The 19,535-nt window shown below is 37.0% G+C and overlaps 1 protein-coding gene across 1 annotated transcript; it reads right to left on the bottom strand.

Annotated features, from left to right (window-relative positions):
- Window positions 1-221: 221 nt before the first annotated feature.
- On the bottom strand, window positions 222-10,570 carry GMNC (geminin coiled-coil domain containing). Its single transcript, XM_005897678.2, has 5 exons — window positions 10,444-10,570; window positions 8,697-8,871; window positions 6,960-7,048; window positions 5,986-6,102; window positions 222-4,338 (listed from the first exon to the last, which is right to left on the bottom strand). The coding sequence occupies exons 1-5, from the start codon at window positions 10,444-10,446 to the stop codon at window positions 3,721-3,723; spliced, it is 1,002 nt and encodes a 333-aa protein (XP_005897740.2). The 5' UTR covers window positions 10,447-10,570; the 3' UTR covers window positions 222-3,720.
- Between the last annotated feature and the right edge of the window lie 8,965 nt (window positions 10,571-19,535).

Below are 19,535 nucleotides of genomic sequence, written 5' to 3'. Positions count from 1 at the left end.
CTGAAAAAAATTTTCTTTTTTTTTTAATTTTTCTAAAATAAGGCCAAAAATATAGGATTCAGTTTTTTGCCCTTTATTTATTTATTAGATATAAATTCATTACAAAATTGACACATATAATTAAAAATATTTTAAATCATAAACATAAAAATCATTTAAAATATTAAGTGTTAAATTGTATTTTACATTTATAGAATATCCATTGTAACAATTATAACTGGATGTCTGGTTATGTTCATGTAACAACAAATGTAGACAAAAATATGACAAATATGTTATGAAATATACCATATATTTGTAACTTATAAACCAATTTTATTTGGTTTATTAATTTTTTAAATGATGCATTTATTATTTATTTATCTTATGTGAATCTTTTGGTAAGCTGAAACAAATGTAAATCACACATCTTGACTTACAGGCAAGAAATAAATGTATCAAAAAATTATAACAGATTAACTCTGTACTTAATAGGTCAGTTATTGAATTGATTTATCACGCTTTTTAAAAATTTTGCTGTTCTCTTGAAACAGATCAGAGAAATTATTTTCATTGATTAACATAGTTTCTTTTCTTCAAAATTTTCAAAATTATAGTTTAGCATCACTGTAATGTTAAACACTCCCATTCATTAAATGTCACCTGCATAAATAAATTTTGCAATTGCCTTTATTTTCCAGATGCTCATGAGATACAAGTATGATTTATTTTCAGATGACCAGAGGACACTGGAAATGTCATCAATATTAAAAACTGATACTGGATTCTAATTTCTATCGGAGGTAAAGAGTGCTATACACAAAAAGCACTTGACCTTTTAGGCCACTTAACACCTGGAATGTATCCTAGATAAAGAATGAACTCTAAATGCTGAAAATATTGGTCTGGCCACATATATTGTACAAAACAGGTGCACATCAAATGAGTATGCTTAAAATCCAGGAGAAGAAAATGTTTAGAAAATGTTATGCACAATATAAAAATATTCATTGCAATCACAAAAGTGCTATTTAATTTTTATTTTACACTTTATATTAGTAAAATATTAACTCTGGTTTGCTGGATGGGCATAGTAAGACCATAAAGTTAGAACATATACTCAAGTGAGAAAAATTTCTAATTTTTTAAACATCAGCAAAATAATATTCTATACATAATTCAAGTGAATATCAAATACCTATAGATGTGATTGTGAGAATAAGTGGTAATTTTCTCCCATATAAGCCAGAGCAAGTTATCATTTACCACAAATGTGCTGTAATTTCTTTAAACTGGCCTGAGACCAAGTTTCATTTAAAAGCTATTACATTTTATGTGGCTTTGTTTTATGTACCAAATGTGCTGAGCCTGGATGCTTCCTCATAGTACCTAACACATGATAAAGCACATAAAAATGCAAAATAATTATTCACTGACTAATCAATTTTGTTTTACTGCTTGATCATTTATACTTTCAAAATATTTATGTTGCTTTGTTGATTCCTACTACTATAGTACAGTCAATTCTAATTCTTAAGTTTGTTATTAAAAAGAGATAAATTTTACCCATACAGGGAACCGATTCTAGAATGTAAAAGGAACTTTTTTATTTTGGATTTTGTGTTTAGAAAATAGAATGTGTTCTATTTATTCTTAAATCATAAAATATATTTGATTCCCCTTCACAGATTATAGAGAAAACTGGGTAGTAGCAAAGCTTTATGACAAAGATTATTTGTTCACATCACCAAAATAAAGCAAAAACCAAACAGCAGCAACAAAAAAATGAAAGGTATCTCTTAGTTGCAAAGAATTCCAAATAGAATACTCATGCTCTTAGGCACTGACTGTACAGGCAACTTAATGAAGGGCTTCCCTTGTGGCTCAGTTGATAAAGAATTTGCCTGCAATGTGGGAGACCTGGGTTCCCTGGGTTGGGAGGATCCCCTGGAGAAGGAAAAAGCTACCCACTCCAGTATTCTGGCCAGGAGAATTCCATGTACTGTATAGTCCACGAGGTTGCAAAGAGTTGGACACGACTGAGCAACTTTCACTCACTACGCACTGGCTGTGCAGACAACTTAATGAAGGGCAGAATAAAGAAAAAATGGGAAGGGCATTCAACATGATGGGTTTTATTATCAACTGAAGCTTGGTCCCCCCAAAATAATAGGTGCCCATCTTTGAAATGTAAAATATTCTAGAAAGGATAGGGAGCTTGAGGAATTGGAAAGAAAAACTAGCATGAGCATGAAGAATATGTTTAATTTAGAGAGAGACATCTTTTATGTCAATATTTCCATTAAATCTATGCACACTTATTTGAAAAATAATGTCTATATTTTTTAGATTCATGTTCTCACACAATTAGATTGATTTAACCCCAAAATGGATTCATACCAGGAAAAGAATACTGTGATCAGAGCAATGACTTCTAGTGTTAACTACAAGTGGCTCACATTAAAAAAAAATTATAAATAAAAAAGTTCATCCAACATATCTACAGTGCCAATCAAAACTAGAGAATAGTGCCCTGGGATGACAATGTTAGGATAAAGCTGATGGGACCCAGGCTTGATTTATAGAATGTTAGAGATTATCTAGTCTGACTTCTATATTCTACAGCTCAGAAAACTGAATGTTCATACCAGGGAAGTAGCTTTCTCAAGGTCACAGCAGATGAGTGGGTCTAAGTCTCATGAGGGTACCCACAGCGTCTAACGTGTTCACATTTTATCACTACCTCATAGCATGATGCCTGGTACGAACTGTGCTGGTGTTCTACACCAACACCACCAATAGTTGGTGTTCTACAAATATTTTGGGTGTATTGATGAATGAAAAGATGAACACATGAATGACTGAATGGATGAGTAATACAATGTCAGGGCTAGGCTAGACTATACTCTCAGGAATAGAAGTTTATCAGCATCTAAGCAGTTTAGGACAGTGACTTATTCTGTTACCACAAGTCCCTCAAAAAATGTTCTTGTTTGAGTCACGTTGGTTACAGATAAAATGCCAGGTGCCCACAGAAGCTGATACACTATGCAGGAAAGTGTATAATTTTAAATATCTTTTATCTTTTAATTTATCAGTGTTGTTGCTTATTAGTAGAGTTATAGTATTTGAAGAAATATGTCAATTCCACCATGGGACACTCAACAAACTGTCTCATATAACGTTACTTATACCTATATTATGTCTTCAGGAACAACGATGGGCAAAGATACTTGTTTCAACCCCACCCTCAGATATTTGAACACCTAATAGCAGGTACTTTGAGCAATTAAAATGCTCATTTCAAAAGCAGTTTTTAGAAATGAAGAGGAACAGAAGAGAAGTAAAACTGAGAAGGTGAAGGCTGCAAACATTTAAACTGCTTGATGAGAGAAGAAAAGCTGTTAGACTTGTTATAATTGGAACAGCACATTTAGGTCTCAAAGGAATATTCAGGCATTTGGAAAATACCTTTTCAAGTAAAAGGCCAAGGGAGGAAGTCAACAGCAGGTGGGGGTGTGTAAACAAGTCAAATTTAGGTGAAAGAAGAGCAGGCATGTTTCATTATGGATTCTTGGAAGCCATTCCCTGCAGATTTAAGCGGGTAATTGAGAGTGACATTTAAAGTGGCAGGAGACTGTCTGGGCAATAGCTTGTGTTTTCCACATAGTCAGGTTCAAGTGCAAGAGGGGTCTTGTAAACAGAGTTCATGGCAGTCCTTTGTGATAGAAGAGGGTGTCACTAAGACTGCTTAGGGACCCAGGTAAACTTCCAGCCTCCCTCTTCATCTCGACGAACAAAGGCTTGTCCCTGGTGGAAGGAGTGCGTTTTCACATTACAGTGAGGGCTCAAGGATGTGGAAAAGGCCATCTCTGTCTTATTGGGTGACACATCAGAAGTATAGTAAGGAAGAGTTTGTAGTCCTCCTGGAGGATTTGAAAGTTGAGAAAGGAAGTGAAAATCTTCACTGTGGTTGGCAGTGCCTGGCAAGGGGGTAGTTCTATCACCTCCATAGTCAATTGGCAGATCTTCCCCAGGGGCATTGGGATAATCAATTGCCTCATCCAGAAACTGGGGAAATGTGCTAGTGGTCTGTCTGGCATGAGACGAGAGGGCACTGTAGTTAGCTGATGAGGTGTCATCAATGGTGTTGAGGTCTTTTAACCCCAGTGTCTGAAGAACCCAGGGATCCACAGGGGGTCCATGTTGTCCACAGTTAGCAAATTCACTAGCAAGGCTTCTCTTGGCATTTTTATGATGGGGAATCTCAGGAGGAAAATATCTTTGCTCTTTGGGTTTCCTCTTCCCCTTTCTGAATTTTCTACATGCTTTGGAGAACTCATCTGATGACAGCAATTTCTGGGGAAATAGTATTTGAAAATACAATCAGAGGGATGGTATGGGGAGGGAGGAGGGAGGAGGGTTCAGGATGGGGAACACATGTATACCTGTGGCAGATTCATTTTCATATTTGGCAAAACTAATACAATTATGTAAAGTTTAAAAATAAAATAAAATTAAAAAAAAAATACAATCAATCACCCAACATCATTTTCTTTACTATTGTCAAATATTTACTAGTTACATTAATTCCCTACAAAACTTGAATACATTTTTATTTTCTCATACAAAGCAAAACTGATTGGATTAACCTGTCTTTAAGTTAAAATCTATGATGACATGTTACCACTTAGAAATTCCAATTCATATTATTGTACTAGTCATTTAAAAGTTGAAGGGAGTAAATGATGTCTTTAAAATTTCAGTTCAGGGAAGTAATGATTATTGTTTCTATGGCAATAATAACAACTATCATGTACTGAGGTACATGCATGACCTCATTTTATGTAGATGCTATTGAAATCTTCTTTAATGAGGAAACAGGCAGAAGCACATTAGTGACTTGCTAAGGATTGCTCAACCTAGATTTAAACCTAAGCCATCTGAATCTAGATTGAACCACTGATTAAAAGGCTAGGGAACACTCTTTCTCTAATTTTACTAACTTTCATAGCACTCCCATGTGATATGTATCATATTATTCTAAATCTTGGAAAATTGAGAACAAGAGAGAAAAAATTGCCTAATTAATATCACTTACTGCTTTGATAACTGTCTTTTTTTACAGAATAGTGGCTGAAGATCGGAGCCCGGGCTAATAACTGTGAGCTATATGCTGTTTTCTTAACAAAGCAAACAGAATTCTGAAGAAACTAATATAGTGGGTTTTCTTCTCTAAACTGTTATATCTGGTAAGAGTTGTAAGCAATATGATTGAATTAGATAAATAATGTAGCTTGCCTAGAAGTAAGGTAAAGATTGATGATAAAACAATAATGGTAAGAGAATGGCAAAGAGATAATTTAAAAAATACAAAACCTCTCAAAAGGAAGAATAACAAAAAGGGACTAATGGCAAACTATCCATGAGTTAGAAACATTTTAAAGGGTAAGAACACAATGTTCATTAAAAGGTTATGTCACTGGCTATGTCTAATCATCAGTTAAGAGATTTCAGCTCCATTCGGCTCCAGCCATATTTATAACATTTAGAGCTGGAAAGATTCTTGAAAGATCTTTTTAGTCCATCCACTTACAAATGAACTAAATAAGGCCCCAAGTGAGAGACTGATTTACCTAAAGTCAAACAGACAATTGAAAGAAACCCATGTCTCTCAGATCTAATTCCCACCTCAATGTTTCAACCATCTAACTCTATCTTAGGATTAATTTCTGTTGTCTCAGCAGCCCCTTTGACTGGTTTTTGATTCTTTAGCAACTCCTTTTGTAACATTATGGCTAAAATCTGCAATCTAGATACTTCAGAGAAATGATGCATAAACATTCTTCTGAAAGTGTTATTTTTCTTTCAGAAAAATTCGTCCATCCTATTGATGAATTTCAAGACATATTGTTTCATACACTTACATTTAATCAAGGACTTTTACCCAAATGGTCTTCTTTCTCACATCACTTCTCTGTCTGTATAAAGGGGATAGTCACATACCTTGGCTTTTTCCTCAAGACATTTAACTAGAGCAGAATTCAGGTATTGTCTGAGATGATTATTCTCTTCATGTAACCTAGCAAGTTCTTCTTCCTTCTGTACCAAAGTATCTTGGAGCTGCAAAAAGCAGACAATGGTGATGACTGCTCCACTATATTGACGTTGTAACCTTATAATAATACCACTGATCCTTAACCTACTTAAACTTGATTATTATTCTGTTTGTTTTATGAACACAATCTCAGGGAGCCCTTGTCCTCCAAGGCGTAAATTCAATCTACACCCACCTACTACCTGATTGTTCAGCTTTGTGCTCTGAATTTTTTTTATTCTTTGCAAAGTGTTTGGAGAGATTATATGACTTTTAAAATCATAACCACAAGGAGATCAAGAAGGTATGTAGGAAAATGAGCTGTGTGCAACTGTTTAAATATAGAAAACAGTGTTTAGAAAGGTTTCACTGAGCTTCTTTCTTGCATGTTAAAAAAAGAAGAAGAAAGAAAAAACAATATGGGTTGGATTCCTTCCATCTCAGATAAATCTGTTTGTATGTCCACAAGATTAAATTACTCTCAGAAATAACAACAAACAAAATATGGAAAATTAAGCAATCTGTAAGAATTTTTATAGTCATCATCTCTTGTCTAAGTGATGAGCTATTTATGATTCAAAAATACTATCACACTCATTATATCATTTGACCTTTCCACCAGCCCTCTGAGGTAGACAGTACAAATATCTCCATTTCACAGATTAAAGAAAAAGAAGATTCAAGAGGTCATTCAGCTAATATGTGAGAGTTTAGGGCTTGACTGCAAGTCTTTCTAGAGGGTTTTGGTTTTGTTGTTATTTTCTGTCACATTGATCACTTCACTTTGACTTCTCCATGGAAACCATGTGACACTAAGGGACGATGTTGAGAATGATCTACTTGGAACACGGCTGATCTCCATGTTCTGATTATCCATACGTACCTGCTTATTCCTGTAGAGCTGAGAGGAAAGCTGAGCCTCTTCCCATGAACACAAATTAGGAACAGGGAAATTCGAGTCACCTGATGGTTCTATGTGAAAACACAAAATGGATAACTGAGAAAATACAAACACAGTTTTTGTGTAATAAAGAACTAACCAAAGGATTTCAGAAAGGCAGTAAGTTAAATTACCTTTCTGAAGTTAGCCATTGCCTTCACATGGGAAAATGACATATTTAAAGTTTTCAGAAGGGGCAGGCACGCTATGAAAGAAATATTTAAAGACTATATGCAAGTGTCTACAGAGGTCAATTTTCAGGAGATAAGAGTTCCTATCTGCATTACTAATTCATGCAAATGTTTATTTGCCCCACCCTCAATTAGGCCTACATTGCAATTCCACTATGTTTTCTAAGCTTTTATCTTATTTTCTAAGCTGTAGTGCTTAGGTAATATAGTGTTTGTCTCTAGAATCAAATCCTATTTTTGATGTTACCATTGTTTTTCCCAGATGAAAATCTCTCCCTATCAGTGAAGTCTGATGGAGAGTATCTATTCAGAATTTTATGGAATAGCACTTTCTATTTCAAAATATTTTGAACTTTTTTTTCTGAAGAATTCAATGAAAATCTCAAAAAAACCTCATATATGTCAAATGTCATTATCTGTGTGTTTTATGCTTTTTCAAAGTTTTTGTTTTTTCATGTTTGACAGCAAATTATGCCTACCAATAAGACTGCTTGGGCATACTAAGTTGGTTTACTTTTATTTTCTTTTCCTGATTTAGAACAGTTTGGAATCTTGATCACCTCTAAGTCAACTAAAATATTACTGAAATAGTTTTTATTAAATTGGAATGATGGACAACAAGATAGGAATAAAATTTTATACACTCTTTTGATTTCATATTCTTGGGCATTCTTTTTTCCTTGTGGTAGAAAGCTAAAATTAAATAATTCCCTTCTGGACATTAAGTGTGTTTCAAAAATTGGGGGCTTTTTGCTTGTGTCTTTCTTCAAATCCAACAAATTCATGTGGCAGAAATAGCACTACGGATAAAGAATTCTGAGGTGTCTTATAGTTATTCCAGAAACTTGAGTGTTAATACAGAAAATTTCTTTAATATTTATAGACACTGTTTACTAAGCCCCATGGCAAAACTAATGTGTCATTTCCCATAAAAATTATGTTCCCCTCCAAAGTTGAAGTCTTCTTTAGGCAAAATGGGACTTTTTTTTCCCCATTTATAAGGCACTATTCATAGAATTTCCTTTTTGAAATAAAAGATTAAGTTAGTAGTTTTGCTTGCTTCTCTCTCATTCCAAAAAACAAACAAACAAAAAAAAAAACAATCACCACAACAAAAAACTTCTAACTAGTTTCTTAATTCCCAAAGCATTCACTAGTATTGTTTATATAACTTTGACAATGACCTAAACTTTCTCAATGACTTGGAAATCTCCAAGAACTGTAAAGTATACATATTATACTTTATGTATGGTATAGTACGGAAGAAATATATATTATCCAGTGGGCAAGGAGTAGAATCCCATTTTCACTATTTGGCAAGTACAAAAAAAGCAAGTTATTTAGGCTGCAAAATATAGGAGTCTTTGGGCTTTCTTAAACCTTACCTATCATTCCTTCTTCTACAGAGTTCCAGCCCATAATGCCTTGCAACTATGAGTACTGGGAAAGGGCTTCCGATTTACCAGCAAAGCAGAAGAGCAGAACTTACCCTGTGCCTGTGGTGCCTGTTGGGGCTCTCTGTTGTCCAGGAGACCAGCAGCCCAGAAAGAGACCCAAGTCTCCGTGGAAACGTCAACACTAGATTCTGACGTTGTAGCGGAATACGGACAATTATAGCTCTGGCCTCCTACAAAGTACTGGTCTTGGCAAGGCAGAAGGGTGTTCTGTAAAATTCAGTATGTAGGTTGGTTGGGGGTGGGGAGGTTGTCCCAAGAGATGCGGTGGTGGGCATTCAGAGGGGGAAAAGAGTGGGAGAAAGAAGCAGAAAATACACGCAGTGAATAAAAACCAGTAACGATGCTAAGTATAGATCCCAGATTAATTTTGAGTGATCCAAATATAATTACTAGAAAGGAATCAGCTTCGTGGTTCATCCAGTCCTTCCCATAGATCCTCTCAGCATAGAACAGGCTAGTATTGGATGGACTAAATTTGTAAATATCCAGGAGTATTCTCTGTTGCTATGCCTCAGTCATCTAACAGGCGGGTACCCAAGATCTAAGCAAAAGAAATTCTACTTAACGAATGAATCGTGTAAGAACTATTTGACTCTTTCTTGCAAATATCTTAGTTATATTTCTAATAACTTTAGAAAACTTTGAATGCTAGGGCTGGAATGGACAGAACATACCATATACTCTAACTTTTAAATTATAGTTTCTGAATTATAAACTTGCTCCATTCCTCCCTTCCTCTTTCCTCTCTTCCTCTGACTTTAAATGCTATTAGATCTTCTTGAAATAGGTTAGTTAGGAAAGACAGCAAGCTCTATGTAGGTCTCTCCATCACCAGGTCTCAATGCCTTTCCAAAGTTATCTTGCACCACTAACTGTCTGGCATGTATTCTCTACTGTGTTCTGAGCCAGTGAACACCCTCCTGCCCCTGCCTCCTCAAACCTCAAACACACAGTCTTTCCAAATGTCCAGTCAGGAGCAGGTATGCAGCCTCCCTGGGTTAATTTGTACAACAGACCATTCCTAATTATTTGTCAATGTTTAATCAGGTAAAAGCCATTCATTTCATCAGAGCCTAGCTTTGGACAAACTCTTTTTGACCACGACAAGTCTTTTGTTGACTTGTGAACTTTCTTGGGCATAGCATAAACAGAAAGAAAACAAATAAGAAAAGGAAAAAAGAAAGTTAAGTCAATTAAGTCATACTTTGTTAACATTCCCAATAAGTTAAGTTTTGAAAAAGTCCAGTCTTGAAGCAAGTCCAGCGTGGGCATTGCAGACCAAAGAAATTCGGCCAAAGGTTTATCAAGTGCTGTTTTCTTTTATTCTAAAGGCATGTTTGCAGGCTCTTTCCCTGAGGTTATTATTGGAATCAGAGCTGTGCTATTATGCAATTGACACCTGAGAAGAAAACAAACTGAAAATACCCCTAGCCTCAAGTTCAAGTGTTTGCAAATATGTGCATAATCGAGAGGAAGAGGTAGAATGAAAAGTGAGTGCAGGTGTAAAGGAAAAGTTGGGAGACAGTCCAGAATAGAAATAAAGGACAAAAGGATGTGAGAGGTTGAGAATAAAAGAGACAGAGAGGCAGACATAGAAAGCCAAGAAAAGATAGGGGAGAGGAAAAGGGAGATGGAACAGCAAAGAAGACCTGTTTTAATTGGCAGGTAGCAGAGAAATCTTGTGTCCAAGGTGGAAGAAATTCTAAAGGCAAAGCCTTCTGGCTCTCAGAGCGCCCCCGGTTTCGCCAGGGAACTAGCTAATGCCAGCTCCTCACTTACCATCTTGCCCTGGAAGAAAGCGCTGAGGAAACTGAGCCCACTCTTAATTTTCGGATAAGCGGGTGGTAGCTTTAAATGGGACTGAGGGGAGGAGCTAGGAGAGGCGAGTTCTAATCTGCAGGAGCTCCCGGTGACGAGCGCCGCCCTCTGATTTGGTGCGAGGCTGTCAGGCTGGTGACGTGGGTCAGGAGACTTCCAGCCAAAGCCAAAGTCACTGGCACTCTCGGCGACCTGCTCCCCAGACCCAGGATCAACGGCTCGGGGTTCCAGGCAGTGTATTCACGGCGGGTTCACGGCGGGCCCACAGCGCTCCGGGTGTGCAACGCGGCTTCAAAATCCGCGCGAATGAGGGTTCGCTGCGCATCCCACTGGCCCGAGCATCAGGACCCGCGGTGACGGCGCCGCCCTCACCGATGGGGCGCACCAGCTCCTGCCTGCGAGAGCCTGCAGCTGCCGGGCTGGGCACAGGTTGGCCCCAGAGCCAGAGCGTGTTGTCAAAAAAAGCCCACACCAGCTTGTCAGGCATCAGAGCAGCACTTGGGGAAGCCTTCCAACCCCCAGGTGAATACTGCTCCTGGGTTTTCTCTGGCTGCTTGGTAAATATCAGCTTGCTGTATGACGTTGCTAATTGATTGGCTTTTTCCTAGTATTAAATATGTCTCATTTCCCCCAGCTTCTGAAGTGGGTGTGAAATGTGGAGGTGATCTATATTCATTCTAGAAAGTAAGCTTCAGGGGACTAGCCATTTCTGACTATTTTGCTCATTGCTGTCTCCCAAACTCCCAGAGCAATTTCTAACATGTAATGAGTGCTGAATAAAGAATGAATTAAGCTATAAATTTAGGAGTCTCAACTGTGTCTCTGTGTTGGTTTTTCTTCACAGCTACTATTATATAGACTAAATTAATATAATAAAGAAAATTTAGTGTGCTAATATTTCTCAATTAGAGTGTTTTATTTCTGCCATTTTTCCTCTTGCATTTTATTCTCACCATTCCTATAATGTTATATTCAGAGGAGAGAAAGGAATAATGTCATTTTTAAAACTATTCATCTACCACTAAGAATTAACTCTTGTTTCATCTGCAATAACCCAGGAAGTCAGTACTCTTGTCCCTGTTTGAAAAGATAGTGAATGAAGCACTGAAGTTAAATTTGACCAATGTTCACACAATTAGAAAGTGGCAGACTAAAGATTTGAACTTCTGGCTCCAGCATCCATGCTAATTATCATAATTACAGTTTGATTCTCTTTGACTTCTTTCTACTGTACATAAATGGCTATTTATGTAATGGACATTTTTGTGGACTGAATTGTGTTCCCTTTAATTTTATCTGTGCTGAATCTCTAACCCTCAATGTATTTGAAGATAAAGCCTCTAAGGAGAAGAAGATTAAGAAGTCATGAGGGTGGCACTCTAATCTTATAGGTCCAGGGTCATAAGAAAAGAAAGAGACACCAAGGATGGCATGTACAGAGAAATGGCCATGAGAGGACACAGAAAAGGCAGCCATCTGCATGCCAAGGAGCGAGGTCCCAGGAGAAATCAAGAAGCCCACTGACATCTGATTTTTGGACTTGCAGCCTTTATAATTGTGAGAAAATAAATTTCTGTCATTTAACCCATCCAGTCTGTGGTTCTTGTTATGGAAACCCTAGAAGACTAATACAGACATAGTGAAGGAACTGACGGAAGTTCTGATTCTGATTTGCAAAATCCTTTCTCTAAACCAGTTTTGACCTTCATTCATTCTGCTTTGCATTTACCATACAAGCATTTAGCAGTGACTAACATATAGCAGGGGTTTCCATGGTGGCTCAGTGGTAAAGAATCTGCCTGCAATGCAGGAGATGCAGGAGATGCAGGTTCGATCCCTAGGTTGGGAAGATCCCCTGGAGGAGGCATAGCAACCCACTCCAGTCTTGCCTGGAAAATCCCATGGACAGAGGAACTTGGCAGGATCAGTCCAAAGGGTTGCAAAGAGCTGGACAACTGAAGCAACTTAGCACACACATGCACACAAAACATATAGCAGATGCTCATTAAGTTCTGTGTCCAAAATTAAAAAAAAAAAAAAAAGGAAGAAGAAGGTGCCAGATTCAGTAGAGTCCATTTCTGCTTTTCTAATACTGTTGATTCACAAGCCTTTTTAAGTGACTAGTATCAGGTTTGAGAATCACTCCCTGAAAGATGTTGCTAGAGTCACTCAACAGGACTCATCTCAGACAGTGATGTGAGACGGTGGTCTCCTCTCTGCTCTTGCTGTATAAAGGGCAAGGATGCCCTGGCAATGTGACCCTGACATGAGGGGGAAAATAGACCACAATTACCACCATTTAGGTGGTAAGAATCAGTGATCTTGTTCAGGGTAAAGGAGATCCTATTGAGCTTTGCAATGAGCACCAGGGACAAGAAAAAGGAGGAGGGAGTTGTTTTGCTTTGGGAAACTATCATAAATAAGACATGGATGCCTTTGGAAGATATAATTTCTTGACTCCAAAAATGATACAAATAGGTAATTAAGCAAGCAAGCATGTGTGTGTGGTAAGTTGCTTCAGTCATGTCCAACTCTTTGTGACCACATGAATTATATAGCCCATCAGACTCCTCTGTCCATGGGATTCTTCAGGCAAGAACACTGGAGTGGGTTGTCATACCCTTCTATAGGGGATCTTACCGACCCAGGAACTGAACCTGTGTCTCTTAGATCTCCTGCACTGGCAAATGGGCTCTTCACCACTAGCATCACCTGAGAAGCCCTAAGCAAATATGGAATGATATAAATGGCAGAGCTTTGTTTACATCCAAATATACTTGCATTCAAATTCCTGCTCTACCCTCTGAGACTGAGTCAGCTGAAGCTGTATTATGGTCTCCAAATACTCAGTTAGCTCCTCTGGTGAATTAAGAAAGTACCTACTTGAGAAGTTGTTAAAAAGCTGATTACTAATAGCTTGAAAATCTCTAATTCACTGCCTAAATCATGACTTGGAGCTATTATTAACTCTGAACACATAAGCTGTAGTGCCTTGCCTGCTGCTGCTGCTAAGTCCCTTCAGTCGTGTCTGACTCTGTGCGACCCCATAGACGGCAGCCGTCCCTGGGATTCTCCAGGCAAGAACACTGGAGTGGGTTGCCATTTCCTTCTCCAATGCAGGAAAGTGAAAAGTGAAAGTGAAGTCGCTCAGTCGTGTCCAACTCTTAGTGACCCCATGGACTGCCTACTAAAAATAAAAATATGAAGTATATTTGTAAAATTCTCAGGTCTTTTTTTTGAAGAGTAGAAATATATATTTTTAAGTTTTTGATGGATTTTCAGCACACAAATATTTCATAAATCCTTAACTACTTTAGCTTAATGGTGTGGGAGTGTATATGATGGCAGAGACTCTTTAAACAGTGAAGAGCTATTGACAGTTTAATATAAATCAGAAGATAAAGCTTTCCTGAAATCATCAACTACTAGAAAAAATTTCCCAATTCTTAAGGTCTGATTTAAGCTCATATTTTTATTTAAGGTCTACTGCTTAGATATTGGAGAAGGCAATGGCACCCCACGCCAGTACTCTTGCCTGGAAAATCCCATGGACGGAGGAGCCTGGTGGGCTGCAGTCCATGGGGTCGCTAAGAGTCCGACACGACTGAGCGACTTCACTTTCACTTTTCACTTTCATGCATTGGAGAAGGAAATGGCAACCCACTCCAGTGTTCTTGCCTGGAGAATCCCAGGGATGGGGGAGCCTGGTGGGCTGCCGTCTATGGGGTTGGACAGAGTCAGACACAACTGAAGTGACTTAGCAGCAGCAGCTTAGATATAAGCCTTATTGTTTGTTTGTTAGATTATTTTTTGAAAAAATGAATCAATTCAGTAGTAATGTGAAATCCTTTGGCCATTTTTTATTTATAAGTATGAAAGAAGAAGGTGCACCTTCCTTAGTGACTGAACCCATGTAGATTTTTTTTTCTTCAATGGAAAATAAGATCAGTTTAGTGGCTGAAGGGATGGTGTTAAAAGGAAGGTGGCTAATAACAGCCCAATAACTGCCTCCTGCCAGGGTAAAAATATAACAAAATAGAAGGTAATTTGATCCACACACAAACCAAGTCTGCAGGCAAAAAAAAAAAAAAAAAAGAGTATGATCGGAGGTGGGCGCCAAGGAGATAAATAGATTGGCATATGGAATGTTCTTTCATTTCACCCCTGGAGGACTCTTTATTTGACTACCTCATTAGTGAATTCAGACTAACACTTTAATGAATTCAGTAGCATATATAATAAAAGAACAATTTTAAATTTCTCTTTAAAACATAACCTTTTCCTATAGGTTTTATAGCTAAGTCTCCAGGGAATAGAAAGATACTGTGGCTGCTTTCACATATAGGTAAAAAAAAAAAAAAAAAGCAAAACCCTTTGAGAAAATTCAATGCAGTAACTGATTTATAGTAGGAGATTTAACATTTGCATGTTTTATTTCAGCATCCCTGGAGAACCATGACATATTTCATTTTAGTGTTGAATATCACTCCTCCAGAGCGATACACAGAAATCAATCATGTCAACATGGACAGAATCTTGCCTTCCATTCACCCACCACTTACCCAGCATAGCGTCTAGTAACCATCACACATGCAATAGCTTGCATGCGTGCATGCTCAGTCACTTCAGTCGATGTTCGACTCTTTGCGACCCCATGGACTGTAGTCCACCAGGCTCCTCTGTCCATGGGATTCTCCAGGCAAGAATCCTGGAGTGGGTTGCTATGCCCTTCTCCAGGATATCTTCCCTGATCCAGGGATAGAACCTGTGTCTACTGCATTGCAGGCACATTCTTTATCCACTGAGCCACCTGAGAAGCTCACGCAATAACTTATGCCCTGGTAAACGCTATCTCTACATGAACAAAGAGTATACAAAAGAAAGTCAATTGTTAGTATCAGGTTAATAGCCAGAAAAGACAAATTATAGAGTGCGATGTTCTATACAGGCCTGACTCAGATTAGTGCTATATAGAATGAGGGGGCAGGAGAATGGAGATATATGACACTATTTTATTGGAAGTTTCAGCCAGAATTTACTCCAATAGCTTTATAACCAGCTTTAGACCTTTATTTATTGACTCATTGAATGATTGCTTAATTTTTCAGTTGTATTGGATTGTATTAAGAACCATCATATACTATAATAATATTCACAAATCTTTCAAATATCAACTCTTTACTTCATAATGAAGGATACCTAGCAAGTGAATGCAAATCTGTATTCACTGTGTAAAGTGAAGCAAACCCTTTTTATATTCTGTAATGTTGCTTTTTCTGATTTTTCTCCTAACATAGCACTTCAGAAAATACTATTTGTGAACAAATATTCCATTCCTCCCAGGCCCTCTCAAGTCACTATGAGGCCTGGAGGCACTGCTGTCTCCCAAGGCTTTAACTCATTGTGCTTTGGTGTACTGTGCTCTGTGACAACCTCTCTCATCAGATCGGAATAAAATAATCTCAATACTACTGTAAAAATACACGAGCAGTGACAGCTATTTGCATTAACAGAAAGATTAGAAATGTGGAATCCTAAACAACACAAAACAAATGCAACTCTACCCATCATTTCTTCACTCCAATCACATTAGTAAATCATGGAAATAGCGAATTATTATGATTATTATGTATCAGAGATATGCTGGTCCAATTCTAACCTGAAATAAAATGGATTTTTGCTTCAGGAACCTTAGTACTTTCATAAATTAGACTTCAGTATCTTTGCTACTCCTTCAATCTCTCTTACCGATTTTTGATCTTGAGGTTAGTGGCTGGATTGCTGACTAGGCATTAAAGAACCGAAAGGTGCATTAGCACGGATCGTGGCATCTAATTTTATACTAATGAGAATAAAAATAAGTATATCACTGACTGGTTTCTTCAAAAAGTTTAGTTCAGAGTGTAATGCAAAACAGGACAACCAGGACCAGATTCCTTCTGCCCTGGAATGAAGAATCTGAAATAATATGACATGTTTCATGAAAAGAAGACAGATATAAAATATTAAGCTTAAGTGAAGTTATAATCCCATATATCTTTGTAATCCATAAAACTCCAGAAAATGTTAGCTGAATTCTTTTTGACCCAATAATTTGTGGCAAAATCACATTATTTACAATCAAAGAAATTTACTTTGAAATTTTTTGGATGTCTCTAGTCAAACTTTTTTCCACTTTTTTAAAAATTATTAAATGAAAGCATAATGCCAACCTCTAGTTAGTGGAAGAATTTATACATTCAAAAACAATCTGAGGAACATACAGAGAATAATGAAATCCTTGTTGTTATTCAGTCGCTAAGTTGTGTCCAACTCTGTGACCCCATGAACTGCAACACGCCAGACATCCCTATCCTTCACTATCTCCCAGAGTTTGCTCAAAGTCATGTTCTTTGTGTTAGTGATGTAATTAATAATGCTAAATAATACTTAAATGAATAAGCAGAAGTATTAGACTATGAATAAGGTACCATGACAACAATAAAGTAAAACTCCAAAATCCTCTGTGAATGTATAAATAGAGGGTCATGATGTGCAAATAATCTGGTTTTGCTTCCTTCAAACAGAAACCTTCGTGCTGTCTGCCTCTGGAGCAGCAGTATTAGCACTGCATGACCAAACTATAGCTAATAATCTTAAACATAATAAGTTTCCATAGCTTCATTTAAAGGTGAGAGGGTATCATAACACAAACAAGTGAATTGACTAAGCTCTTAAAAAATATAGTTTATCATCCAAGAACACAACTGATAAGAACTCAAGTTGCATATTGCAGAAATTTTGTCTTTTAAAAAAATTACTAGCAATCATTCTTTGAGTATTCTTTAGTATATATATATGTATATAAATGTACATGTTTATATATTTGCATATATATATGTATATATATATGTATATATATATATATAAAATGCTACCTCTGGCTCAGACGGTAAAGCGTCTGCCTGCAATGTGGCAGACCTGGGTTCAATCCCTGGGTTGGGAAGATCCCCTGGAGAAGGAAATGGCAACCCACTCCAGTACTCTTGCCTGGAAAATTCCATGGACTGAGGAGCCTGGTGGGCTACAGTCCATGGGGTCGCAAAGAGTGGGACACGACTGAGCAACTTCACTTTCACTTTCACTATATATATATTAATATATTAATATATGCATGTATCTGACAGAATCAATGAAGCCCATTGCCTTGAAATACTTACAGAGTGAAGTGAAAAAGGTGCTGAGAAACAAAGACTTGTACTCTTCTTTTCACTTTTATATAAAGGGGCAGCTGTTCCCATGAGAAGAGCTTTATTTGATTGGTGAGATTGGAGAAAGGAAAGGTAATGAATTACCCACGTTTATGTCAGCATCTACATAACACATACTATTTCTGCTTCCTCTGAGGAAAGGAAGAAGGGAGGGTTCCATCCCAATTGGAACTGTGTGTGGCTGGTCAGTGTCACCATGATAGGGTAAATAACTACTAGGAAGCCTATTAAAACTACAAATATTAAGTCATATTTGACAATCAAGCTTCTTTTTTTCAAGTGATAAAGGTAACTTTTATTTCACTTACCTGCCTTTTTGTGTCTATAGCTTGTTTTTAGCTCAAGAAAGAAAAGATCGTTATTTACTGCTACACCTACATAGGCACACACACACAAATTCTATGCTTTTTAATAAAACATAAGTAATCAGAAAAAAATTATATGAAGTCAACCATATATGTATATTTTAAGAACTTTAAAGTATCCATATCGGGACTTCCCTGCTGGTTCAGGGATTAAGACTCTGAGCTCCCAATGCAGGGTGCCCAGGTTCAATCCATGGTCAGGGAACTAGATCCCACATGCTGCAATTAAGATCTGGTGCAGCCAAATAAATGAATAAATATAAAAAAGTAAAAATAAATAAAATATCCATATCTTTTAGATAAGCAGCACAAAATGATCAATTTATAAAAATAATAAATTCTAACAAAAATAATATACCACTTTGATTATCATGCTGCTGCTGCTGCTAAGTCGTTTCAGTCATGTACTCTGTGCGACCCCAGAGACAGCAGCCCACCAGGCTCTTCGGTCCCTGGGATTCTCCAGGCAAGAACACTGGAGTGGGTTGCCATTTCCTTCTCCAATGCATGAGAGTGAAAAGTGAAAGTGAAGTCGCTCAGTCGTCTCTGACTCTTCGCGATCCCATGGACTGCAGCCTACCAGGCTCCTCCGTCCATGGGATTTTCCAAGCAAGAGTACTGGAAATACTGTAAAACCTTTCTAAATGTCCAATAAGAGACTCTTTCAATAAATTGCTTTGGAAAGGACTTTCAATAGAGTCCATGTATGTTCATAGCACGGACTATGTTTTCATAGAAAATATTTTTGGAAAAGTGTTACAGACATGGACAAACAGCATTATGTTAACTATTAGAATAATACAAGTATATTCACACAATTTAAAAAATAAAGGAAAAATCACTAGAGATAATTTTTTGTGGTATAACATCATATTTAAAATGAAAGCAACTTTAACAGTAGTAACATAATATCTGTGTGTGTTCTGATTAAATAAGTATTTCACATGTTTTTATTTGAATCCAAATTTGTGGTATGATGGAAGAAGTGGGGGCAGAAAGATTCTTTATTTCTTTTCTTTCCACAGCTTCAAAGCTATTTTAAAAACTGTACAAGTCTACAGAGAGGACAAAAATGCTTTACAACAAAATAGGCACTTTATTTATTTTATTTATACTGCATTGCTCCAAAATGCCAAAATTTACAAAGACTTAGTGAGGCTTTGATACTAAAATAAAACATCACAAAATACAAGAAGGTTTGGGTCTTTCTTAAATATATAAAAGGAGAAAATAAATTATTATAATCTTTAAATGAAAACAAAATATTAAAGGGATTAAATAGAACTAGTACCAATAGGTAGAATTAATAAATTAGCAGATTTCAGTTTAAAAAATAAAGACATTTTAACACTCAGTACTATGTAAAGATAGAACTAGATACTTTGTGAGCAGTGAGTTCTTGGTCACTAGAAAAATTCAAAGAAGGGCCAGATTAACA

Source organism: Bos mutus, chromosome 1 (genome assembly GCF_027580195.1).
Source record: "Bos mutus isolate GX-2022 chromosome 1, NWIPB_WYAK_1.1, whole genome shotgun sequence".
Lineage (NCBI taxonomy): Eukaryota > Metazoa > Chordata > Mammalia > Artiodactyla > Bovidae > Bos > Bos mutus.
Note: the sequence above shows the minus strand (reverse complement) of the source record. Positions and strands in the feature narration are given on the sequence as shown.

What these genes read in the sequence shown, in the direction of transcription:
- GMNC (XM_005897678.2), bottom strand. An exon ending in ACAGGCACCACAGGCACAGG is followed by an intron (nt 7,049 to 8,696) that starts GTAAGTTCTGCT and finishes GTTTTCACATAG; the next exon opens with AACCATCAGGTGACTCGAAT. An exon ending in GTCTTGAGGAAAAAGCCAAG is followed by an intron (nt 4,339 to 5,985) that starts GTATGTGACTAT and finishes CTATTTCCCCAG; the next exon opens with AAATTGCTGTCATCAGATGA.